At 32.9% G+C, this 12,356-nt stretch overlaps 1 protein-coding gene across 4 annotated transcripts in view; it reads left to right on the top strand.

The window, feature by feature from the left end:
* The window catches only part of TSC22D2 (TSC22 domain family member 2), a 47,531-nt gene that overhangs the window by 23,986 nt on the left and 11,189 nt on the right, over positions 1–12,356 (top strand). The window contains exon 2 of one of the 4 annotated variants that reach the window (XM_081138128.1): positions 579–718. The exons of the other annotated variants lie outside the window; for them this stretch is intronic. Coding sequence (XP_080994254.1) covers positions 579–621 — 43 coding nt within the window. The 3' untranslated portion in view covers positions 622–718. Of the gene's footprint in view, positions 1–578; positions 719–12,356 lie in introns of those variants that run through there. 4 annotated transcript variants of the gene reach the window in all.

The raw sequence follows: 12,356 nt of genomic DNA, 5'->3' as shown, positions 1-12,356 counted from the left end.
TGCCCATACACAGATGAACAGTAGGACCACTTCTGAATAGGACACATTGTTATGGCTATTATATAAAACACATAAAATAACATTATTTCCATCATGTTGTCTAATTTTAAAATGGGGGGGTAGTAGAGACAGACTAGGATTTAGGTATAAAAATTGCTGTCTTGATCATTTAAATGATCAATATAGATTATAACTGATCCACCCACCTGTGCTATAATCTAGAAACTCATAGATAGATGTGGACCAAACAGTAGAATTCCAGTTTCATTCTATAGGACTACAAAGCTATCTATAGCAAGTTATGGTGTTAAATCATAATTTCTGGATCATGATCTTAAACCTATAATTGATTCCATTTCTGTTGACTCTTTACTAACAAGTATTCCTGATGGCCTGAAAGTCCATGCTGAAATTTAAAGTTTGAAGTATCCAGATCAAATATGAACTTATTTTTACATTTAAAAATACTTAAGTATAAAATATCAGTTGTGTAATCATGGTAAAACATAAAACTTTGCTATAAAAGATTTTTAAAGGCTATTTGATTAAAACATTTATTTACTTAAACTCTTTGCTAGAATTTTTTTTAGAATTCAGCATCGGAGGAGGAATGTGACATAATAATGATCGAAAGCCGAAAGTTTAAAAGTTGTGATGCCCTCACATGGTTGGAGGGTTATTCTAGCTTCTAAGGACTGAATGTTGTCCACAAGAGTGTCTCATCAGGTCATAAATTGGTAAGACTTAATGGATTAGATTTTATGTATTATACCTGATGTTATTGTATTGAGATGACTATTTATGAACAAAATGAGCACATTGTATAACTAAGAATATAGTATTAAATATAAGTTAAAACTCAGAATTTTAAATACTTGATGTATTCCTTTCAAAGTCTCATGAAATTAAAGGCCATATCTTTGCATTGGTGTTTAATAAAAAATCAGTTTTTAAAATAAAGTGACATCCTGTATTATAGTAAGATTATTTAAATATTGCTATTGCATCTGCTGTAGATGCTTACAATATAGGTAAGCGCCCCAAATACTTTCTAGTTATTATCTCAGGAGATATTTGAGAAATAATTTTTTTTTTAACTTACATTCGTTTTCTTTATAAACTAGAGTTTAATTTATTGCTTTGGGGATTTTATTTCTCTTAATAAAAGACATCCTTCTTGATGTCTCTAAAAATAAAACCAAGAAATTTTTCTCAGTTCTTGCATTGAGAACACCTAAGATGCCAATATCAAATGAAAATATATTAGAAGTCAATATACATTTTTGTATGCCCTCAAAATTAAAACATTTCCTTTCAGAATTATATTCAGCTTAGAAAACAGATTTTTTAACCTGTTTAGTGTGCCTACTTATTTTGCTTTGTTTTTTACACAGCTGTATTTTATAGGGGGCTTCTTGGAATAATACAATTTAGATGAGAAGGAGATCTTAATCTGCAATCTGAAGATAATCATATTTTGCAGATGAAGAAAAAGACTTGGGTTAAGTTGTATATCCAAGATCATACAGTTGTCAAATTAATATTTTCATTAAAGTGCAGTGCACTGCAAGTCTATTAAAGATTATTTGAAATTATCATCTAAACAGGCTACCATATCTATTTCTGACTTTATTCTTAACCAGAGATAGGTTATTCTCTCCCTTACACACACACACACACTCTCAGTCACTTACACCCATCTTTATTTTTTGAATAATATTCTGAATTGTTTCTGATATGGCATTCCATGACTTCATATTGAACATATTCTATAAACTTAGATTTCTTAAACCAATAATTACAGTCAGTGGTAGTGTTGAAGGAAATACAACAAACTTAACAAAAGTTATCCCTTATTTTATATACTTTCTTTTTTCTCTACAATGAATTACATCACTTTGGTAATTAGGAAAATAATTTCTAGATTTTAGTGTAGGATATCCATATTTAGTAGTCAGTGGGTGAGCTTCAGGGGATCATGACCCCTATGGAGTTTTAGATTGAACATTATGTACAGTTTTCAGTGAAAGGTTCAGGGCGTTTGTCGGATTTTCAAAAACAGTTGAGTAACATTGCTATTGAATGTTTGTGTCTAAGGAACAAGCCTTGCTAGACACCTCAGTGTGTAACTTATGAAAGAAATTTTTAATGAATACACTTATTATAACTGTTACTGATATTTATCCAAGTCTTCTTTATTGTAAGTGACCATTAGACTGATGGGACAAATAGACCCTATCTGCTTTTGGTATACTGTCTATCTTTGTGTGCAAGTGTTGATTGGATTTCTCCACAGAGTAGTTGTGGTTTTGGTACTGAGGGGTTACTACATGTCAGACACAGCTGCGTATTTTTGGCGTGTTATTTAATTTTCACAACAGCTATGTTATATAGATACTATCAATATCCTCAATTTACCGAGAAGGAAATTCAAAGTTTTACACAGATTAAGTGACTTGCTAAGGTCACATAGCTGTTACCTATGATTCGAATCTAGGTTTCTAACTGGAACTTGGGCTTTCAATTGGTATGGCAGTATGCAGAGTAACCCTAGAAAACTTGAAGGGTAACCTAAGAGAGAATTTATATTGTATGTTGATGTGAATACATAAATTTGATTTCCTTTGAACTTAAGTAATGATGGCTCATCCTCTATTATAAAACCAACTTTTAAAGCACTTGCCAAAAAATAAATTTGGTAAGTTGCTTACTATCTGAAATTAAGTATTTATTGCATTAGAAAATAGCCTATTTAAATTTAATGCTTATTATTATAAGCACATTTATTATTTATGTATTATAAAAGTTTTAGTACTTACTAGAATGGTATTGTACTAACCATTAAGGAACTCAACCTTCAATATTTAAGGTTATAAATAGCAAACATTGGGAAGGGGTTTCAAAAGCTACTTTCAGCTGCAAATGTTTCTTGGTAGAGGGATGAATCCCATGTAAAACCCTTTACTAAGTGCTACATTAGTTTCCCATTTGTTGTGAATAATTCCATTAAAATCCTCTTTTATGTCCACTTTTAAAATAGTTATGCAGCAAAATATATATTTTGAATATGTAGAATTTTTTATTGAACACCTACTTTGTTTGAATTCTTTAGGTTGGTTTAATTTTATTCTCAAATGAGCTCCAAACCTTATAACTGTTTTCCTATTTTAAGTGTTTATAACAAAGTTTCTTTGTCTAAATATGGCTTAAAAGTTAAATACACAATAATAGTACTGCTTTAAAAAAAGCACAAGTGAAACCATTTATTTTTCAGTTAAATTGAAATAGCCTACAGATCAGGTATAAGCTTAATTTCTTTAGGGCCATGGTTAAAAATATACAGACAATTTGATATATCATCAGAAAATGAGAATTCTATCTTAAAAGTTTTCCTTTAGATATTACATTTGTACACCAGCTCTTTATTAGTAATATATTTGCCTTTTCAAAATTGAAATTATGGAAAGTTTGGGAAATAAAATAAGAATAATCAAACTTAATCCAAGTTTTTAACACTGTTACTTCTCAGTTTTCACATATTCCTTTCCTGACCTTGAGTACATTTGCATAGACATTAATAATTGCAATCATGGTTAAGTAGTTTTTAGTCTTCCAAATATGTGTCTATTTATACAAAACTAATACTGATATGTCATAGGTTTTAAATTTTGGACTGATATTTCGACATCTTTGAAACCATCCCTTCCAGCTTTTTGTTTCTTTCCTTCTACTTCTGATTATTTCTTCTCAGTACCCTTAGCAGGCTTTTCCTTTCTATTTGTCCTTTTAAATATTATTGATGTCCTCAGGATCTGTCACATTCTTCACCATGCTAAGGCATATAGATTGTGTTGGGTGTCACCTACATGCTGTAGGAAGCTAGCTATATGCTCTAGGCACCCAAACATGTTACCTAGGCATCTGTCCTTACAGTCAAACTTCCCTGATATCTCATAGCCAGGTAATCACATAGTACTACCATGCTTGTCTCCCGAGTATTTCTTCAGCCTTTTCACTTCTCTCATCCCCATTCAGGGCGCAGTTCTTTCTTAGGAGGAAATACAACAACCTTCTAACTGGTTACATTATTTGAATTTTCTAGCATGGTTAACTGTACCTACTGTTTTTACTTGGAACATTTTTGTGTGTGCTCTTTTTATCTCTGCTCAACTGTGGCACTTCTTCTACTAAACATTCTTTCCTTACCCTAAATCAATATGTGCCCCCAGAATACCCTGTAAAATCTTTTCCTGTCTTAGCATTTCTCATATCTCTAACTTGAAGGATGACCTAAGAGAGAATTTATGTTGTATGTTGATGTGAATACATAAATTTGATTTCCTTTGAACTTAAGTAGTGATGGCTCATCCTCTATTATAAAACCAACTTTTAAAGCACTTGCCAAAAAATAAACTAAAGCACTTGCCTGCAACTAAACTAAACTCAAACTCTAGGTTATGTTTATTTGATATTGTAACCCTGTAGTTAGCATCTGATAAATGTTTAAGTACATTAAAATCCCTTTGCAGTGTGGTATCTCAAAATTTGGTATCTGGAAAGAATGTTAGAAATTATTATATACAGTTAGAGGTATGAGTCAGGTGTAGAAACCAGATCACCTGACTCCTAAGTCAATATTCTTTGTGTATTTCATGATATTTAGATTTTTATCACTAAACCTTACTAATACAAATTATATAGTTAATATATTGAGTACTTACCATGTTCCAGACACTAAACTAAAGCATTATCTCACTGAATCCCAGTATCTAGTCCTATTATTATCCTTTGGAGAAGCTAAGTAACTTGGTGAAGTCATATTATAAAAGTAATGAGGTTCGGAATCAAACCTGGGTATGACTCCAGAGCCAAAGCCTTTTATTCAGTACTATCTCTGAGTCTAAAGTTATAAATCTGACTTGCAAGAGAATTTAGTAGCATTTATTCCAGCCACTTTTCTCATACTTGAATCATGTCTACAACACACCTTCGAAGTTGTCATTTAACCTTTGGACACTTCCAGTGATGTTTATCTTGGCATCTTGGTCTTCTTTCTTTTTCCATTTTATGTTCAAACCTTTTTATAAACCCTTTCTGTACAGCAGGGAGTCTAAAATGTGAAGCAGAAAAACCAGATGATTGCCATCACTAAAAGCATTTAGTAAAGGGATTAGGTTCATGTGAAAATATAAACTGCACTACAAATTCCGTGGAAACGCTGAGCTGAGAACATTCTCTAGTTAGTTCTTTGGTTTCATAGTTGCCATATTCAAGAATATGGGTTCCTGTTCATGGCCATAAGTTATTGGTGTTAGTACAGAGGTAGCTCTGAAGTTTTTTTCAAAAATGGATACAAGGAGACATTGTTTAACATATTAGAGATAACAAGGATGTTTTTCCACTGTAAAATTATTGATTCTGGTGGTGATGCAAGGATTTCATGGAACTCCTTTAGGTGTGCTTTGGTCCACTAGTGTAAAAAAACTGGAGTACATTTGAATTTCTTCATACTCTGGGCTCCTGGTTCGCTTGGAACTTCTGTTTGTTCATGAGCATGTTTAAAGGCATGCCACTTTGAGTTGTCTTTTATTTCTCTTTAGATTCAGTTCTAATTGTCTGTAGAATATGATATTGGGCAATTGAGAGAACCCACAGATTAGATATTTATGAGGTATTAGATTATGCATTTAAGCCTTTCACCTGGTTTACAAAATGACTTCTCCCTAAATCCATGATTCTAATGTAAAAAGATATTTGTCAAGGTTTTTATCTAAAAGATCATTAAGAGGTTTGAAAGTCCACTTTATTTTCCACAAAGTCTTCCATGACTTTGCCATCACCGTGATCAGTATGTGAGACTGCTAAGTTTCACTGGCATAATTTTGTCAGAAGTAACCTGAAAATCCATAGAGCTTTAGCTTTTCTGTTCCTCAAACCTAAACAGTTTTTGTCCTTACTTCAGTTACCAGTAATATATAGACACTGCTACACTGTCTTCCTCCTCAGTAAAAACCAGATGCAGGGAACATAACCAAAAGGTTTATTACCTTTGTATTTAGGCTATCTTTGTCAGGAATAAAAAACTCAGGAGGTCTGCCTGTTTTTTACTATATTCCAGTGATACCCTTCTAATTAGTTTCCAATAGGTAAAAGAGCTGATTAATTCCTTAGTTCTTCTCACTGGCATAATAAGCCTAACATAAGTTTATACTGAACTTACAAATTTAATTAGCTAATGTATTAAATACTATAAGCTTCATTCCATCTTTGTCTTCAATTAATTATGTTTAATATCAGTTATATACGAAGTGTTATAATAAATAGACCCTTGAGATGGACACAGTTCCTACCTTTAACAAGGAGAAGAATATTCAACAAAGGCAACAAAAACAAAATTATCTGTGGAGGGGGCCCTACTGGCAAGAAAGAAAGAAAGCAAAGAGAATGTAGGTGAAGCATCCCATTTCAGATGACAGTCTTAACTCTAGAATCTAAATTGAATTAACATTTTCAGGTTATGATGTAAGTCTAGAATTTATCATAAAAGCTTTTACAAAAATTGATGTGTACAAACTGTAAAATTCTGTCATTTACCACATCTATATTATAGAATTGTTATTACCTAGAACTCAAGGACATGGATCTATATTGAAATGAGAAAAAGTTGTTAGCTGTTAAAAACTCTTTGTCACTGAAAATGAACCTATTTGAGGATAGTTCTGCTTGAGTAAACTTAAACCCTTTAGATTTTATAGTAGTGCTACTTTATACTTTTCTTTGTTGTCCTGTACCAGAATCACTTTTTGAATTACATAATTTCAAAGCATGATCCTCAGCTAGAGTAATATGTGGTTCAGAAGCAAAACAACACTTTATCCCACTCTTTTGATTTGTGTTTAGTAATATTGGTTGTTGAAATTTCATATAACACTAAAGGGAAGGCATGGAATATTTTTAGTTAAACACTGTTTTGGAAATTTTTTATAATTAAATTAGTTATGTTATACCTCAGTGGTCTTTGGAAAAATTTCCCACAGGAAGTTAAGATTATTTTTATCCTATACAATGAAACATTGAGATCTTAGAATCAATAAGAATTTTATTAAAGTGCAGTCCACAGGAATGCTGTGCTAATTAGTAATGCTGTAACTTTAAATCTCAAATAATTTTTATTAGGACATATTTTGTGACTGCATTAAATCTTTAACATGTGACTAATTTGAGTACAAAGAAATTAAAATTAAGGCATAACTAGGATTATTTCATTTTTGGTGTGAGACATACATACAAAGGCTGTTTTTTAATACTAATTATAATTTATTTTTATTTGTGCCTCACTGCTTCATTTGTAATTTAAGATATACTGGGATAGTAGACATTATATAGTGTCAAAGTCTAATTGATCCAAACAGTAGACGAAACTAACTTTTTAAGTGTTTACTATTGTAAAAAGTCTCATATAATCCTCACAACAGTCCTCTAAAGTAGATATAACTGTGAACCCATTTTACAGATGAGGAAACCCACTTCAGTATGTTAGCTGGTAGAATCACCCCACTAGTAAGTAGTGGAGTTGGGATTTAAAACCAGGTTGTATAATGCTAAAGCGTGTACTCTTAAACCAGTTTATTATTCCTTGATAATTTTTCTTAGGTAGATGCAAAGAAGTAAACTCTCTCACCCCTAAAATGAAGTAAAGAGCAAAAGAGAGTTAAGCCAAGTGGTAGTAAACTGATAGCCTAGAAAACTAACTCTTTAGGGCAAATATTCCCTGTACTTTCTTTATATTTATTGAAGATGGGCAATGTAATTCTTTGCTCAAACCCAAGCCAATCTAAATCTTTAAAACATCCCAAGTGCAAAACATTCATTGATTTATTAAAAGTAAAGTAGGACAGATTTTTTTTTTCCTGATACAAAATTCTCTTCTTAAGGGGTGATAACCATGCTTGGTGCTGTCCCTTTGGTCTAAATCTGAATGAAGCAACTATCTCTTTAAAAACCTCATGGTACTCTTTTATTATTCTGGGTTTTCTGTTTTGAAACAGTTCCTCGATAACCTCTATTTTTATTATTACTATCCCTGGATTTTGGGGACAAATTAGGAAGGAATGTAAGGTAGCAATTTAGGAACAAAAGCTGGGTTTTGGTCAGATAATCCTAATGGCTAGCCTAATATAATTTTACTTTGTCAAATAGGTTGCCCATAGAATTATGCTTTTTCTATAATACTATTTTAAGTAACATCTCTGCACCTTCAAAAAATTGGCATAAATAAATGATTAGCTATGAAATGAGCAAAATTATCGATGTGCTCTTCAATGGTATTTGGCAATTGGTATTCCAGGGCATAGTCTCATTTTCACTCATTTGTTTAATCATGGAAATGGGATTGAGAGGATTTGTTCAAGAATAGCTGTTTAGTTGAAAAGAGTAATAGAGCCCGGGCGGGCGTGGCTCAGCAGTTGAGCGTTTACCTAGGATCCAGGCGATCAGGGTTCGATTCTCGGTCGGGGCACATGCCCAGGTTGTGGGCTCCATCAATGACTCTTCTCATCATTGATGTTTCTATCTTTCTCTCTCCCTCTCCTTTCCTCTCTCTGACATCAATAAAGATATATTTTTTTAAAAAAGAAAAAAGTAGTAGAATGCCTGAGAAAAGAGATAAATATGAAACTAGTCAGTGAAGTAAATGATGAGGTTTCCCAAGAAGGTTAGTTTCTTTCCAAGCCTGCCTTCCATAAGTCTTTACATGTTGGTGTTTTCCAGTGTTTTGACCCCATTTGTCCTCTCACTGTTTAAGCAAGCTTATTCTCACAGTTTGAGCATCTACCACGTTTGGACAACTCTCAAGTTTAGACTTCTAGGCTAGAGATTACTCCTGAGTTCTAGATATCTATTTCCAGCAACCTTCTTTCTATGTTTCCAGGATCTACGATTCAGATGTCTCGAAATTCACTCCCAAGTGAAGCTTAATTTCTCATTTTCTTATCTTTTTTCCCAGGTTCCTCTGCTGCTCACTCTTCACCTCCAACAAAATCTAGCTTTCTTCCTATGACACATTAACTACCTCCCCAATCCTAGTTGCTCCAAGCTAAACACTCCAGTCATCCTTGACTTTTTTTTTTTTCATTATCATCCCTCTGATCTCTCACAGATTCTCTGTGCTTCAATTGTAAAAAAAATGTATCATTTTACCTTGCTTAATGCCCATGACCAAGCATTTTGCTGTGTCCTGCTATACTCCTTGCCCCTTGCTTACTTAAGTAACTTCTTTTCAATATCTATCTTGAATGTACTATCTTTCCCTCTCCCTAAAACCAGCCCTCTCCTGCCTCTCCAGACAAAAAGAAATCACATTTGAGTGGTTACACTAAGTTCTATAAAAGTTTTTGAAACTAATGATGAAGGAAAAAAACTCAGTGAGAGTATAACTTGCTTCAGAATACTGCATATCTGAGGTGAGGCCAAGCTGCAACTAATTCCACATCCAGTGATCTTCCCACCGCTGAACACTGTCCAATTTCATATTATTCCAACCAGTGTTATCAAGTGTTGGGCATTGTGCAGAGGAGACAGACTGGGATTTATCATTTTTTACCAAAGTGTTATCTAGAAAGATAAGCATTACTGAGACTTGGCTGTATAGGAAATAAAAGGCAAAGTTAGTTCAGTTCAGCATTTATGACCCATTGCCTCCAAAGGAATTTGTATTACCTAGATGTATGGAGGATTATATATAGGGCAGCAAGAACATATGGCAGGTTTGGTTTTGGACTGAAAATGAGGAATGAGTTAAATCATTTTTCCTATTATTTGTTTTGAGTTTAGTTAAAATGATAGCATTACCCATATCCAGGAACTGCTTGGAAAAAATAATTTTGCTGTTAAGTGTAGGGGGTGATCCAGTACAGCTCTCTCATGTTATAGCTAGAGAAACTACAGTTGTGATATATTTAGGACTCAAATTCCAAGTATACAATTTGCGAATCCAGGCTTCTACAGCATGTGAATTCTTTAGTAGATGGCTGTCAGCCTTGTAGTAGATTTTGTATACCACATAGACCTTTGTCTAGTAAGAGACAGATAGGCTGTTAAAACATAGCCTATGTGGTTAGTGCTATAAGAGTGGTGTGGGGCATGACTCACTATACTACTTCTGAAAGCATTAGAGAAGCCTTTACAGGAAATATTTTAGCTGAAAGCTGTAAAAGAATGATAGAATATCCACGGAAGTATTCAAATAGTAAGAAAGAGTATGAGCAAAGAGAGTGCGAGTAAACCATGGAGGGTCTCGAGAAGTTTAGGATATCCAATTTAAAAGTTGAACTGGCATTTGGAATGGGGGAAAGAATGTAATGGTCAGCATTAGAAATCAATTAGTAAAATAGTTTCTGTTCCGCCCCCCCCCCCGACCTATTATTATGTCATTGCTGAAGAATTCTGAATTACTTTTAGAAATGATAGATGGATTTAGCTTGCATAAAAAAGTTTTTATTTTTACTACTGGGTGAAAATTTATTCAGTGTTTGTTGGTCTCTGAAATGAAACACAAATCTTAAGAGTTTTTGTTTTTATTTCCCTTGATACTCTTTTCTGTCATGTTCTTTCTCCAGTTTTGTTCATTTTTATACACTTACACCATGAAAATTTCCTTAAGTAGTGAAAGTGCTATTATTTCCGTGTAGTCAAAGGGAAGGAATGCTATTGTCGACCTTTTGAAGGAGAATTGATCTTTACAACAAAATGGCTGTTAAACATAATTAGGCTTTTTCTAAATCTTTATTCTTTTCCTAACACAGCTGAAGTAATTTGAACTCCTATTTAGGCTTTTAATGTCTTAATTTATATTAAGAAATTTTATTGAATATTTCTCTCCTTTCCTACTTAAATTTTGTACTTTCTAGGAAAGATAGTTCTTAATATCAGTATTGAAAAACGGAGATCTTGCCCTGGTCCGTGTGGCTCAGTTGGTTTGGGCGTTGTCCTGAAGGGTTGCTGGTTCGATTCCCCAGTCAGGGCACATGCAGCCAATTAATGTGTTGCTCTCACATGGATGTTTCTCTAAAAAAAATCAATAAAAGTATTTAAAAAAGAAAAACATATTTTACTAAATTAAGGTATAATTTAATCACTAAATTCTGATGTTTTTAGAAGCGGTTGCCATCAACTTCTATCCCAAAAGACTCAAGGAACTGGTTTTAGAATATCTAGAATGAATATATGAAACTACATCCACTCCATTCCTTTTTAGTATAACTACGTTATTTAGATTTTTGTTCAGTATTCTTGGCTAGACATCAACTGGCAAAATTTAAAATCCTTTCTAATCCCTCTCCGCTTTTTTACTCTTAGGTAACAGTGTACATCTCAGTCTAGATAATTGTCAGTCATTTACTATTTTCCCAGTCTCCAGGAAATAATTTAAAGTAGCCAGGACTATAGTGTCAAATTTTTAATTTGGACGTAAGCCCCTTAGCATGTATCCTTCATTCCCTAGTAATGAATTGTGCTATCATCAAATTATCTATTGCTGTTGTGTAAACAGTACAATGAAATCTCTGTCAAGAGAGCCTGCTCTAAATGTAAGCACTCCAACATTGAGGAAATGCCACCCTCCTCCCACCCCTTTCTCACACCCTTTCTTATTTCATTCTGACTCAGGGGAAGGAAATAAATTTTTCATCCTGTCAAGCCTTGCTTAATGTTAGTCTAATAAGAAATAACTAGCTAGTGCACATGCTCATTTATCTTAAGTAGATATGATCTCATGTTCTTATAGCATTTAAGTATTTGACTTGAAATAATAGAATAGTAATTAAACTTTCATAATTTGGAATATTTGGGTTGTAATGGTAAAATTGCTATGTGTGTTTCACTTTTGTATCAGTCTCTAGTATTTCCAGACTGAATTTTTATATCTCCCATCTTGAATGTTTTAATAGAATTTTAATTCAGCTAGTTTTTTAATTGTTTATTTAGAGTGGCTCTACAAGAAAAAACTATAAGTATATCAGAATTTTACTACCAAGTACTAAAATAATTCCCCCCAAATATCATAACTTAGAAGTATAAAGAGATCTGGAAAAAGAAGGTAAAGTTAATATTAATCTTATCTATACCTTCTTTGGAATGCATTTTTAATGTAACATTTTTATTGTATAAGTTTATGTAGCCTATTATATCATAGATGTTTATTACAAACTCACTATTTACATATCAGAATCACTTTTAAGTGACTATAATTCACCCTAAGCCAAGGAAATAAATTTTACAAATCACAAATATTACTGTTTCTTATGTTGAACATAGTACCTTTTCTTCTAGAATGAGATAGTTCCTAAAGAAAGTGGAGT

This window comes from Miniopterus schreibersii (assembly GCF_964146895.1).
Source record: "Miniopterus schreibersii genome assembly, chromosome: 5".
Classification (NCBI taxonomy): Eukaryota; Metazoa; Chordata; class Mammalia; order Chiroptera; family Miniopteridae; genus Miniopterus; species Miniopterus schreibersii.
Note: the sequence above shows the minus strand (reverse complement) of the source record. Positions and strands in the feature narration are given on the sequence as shown.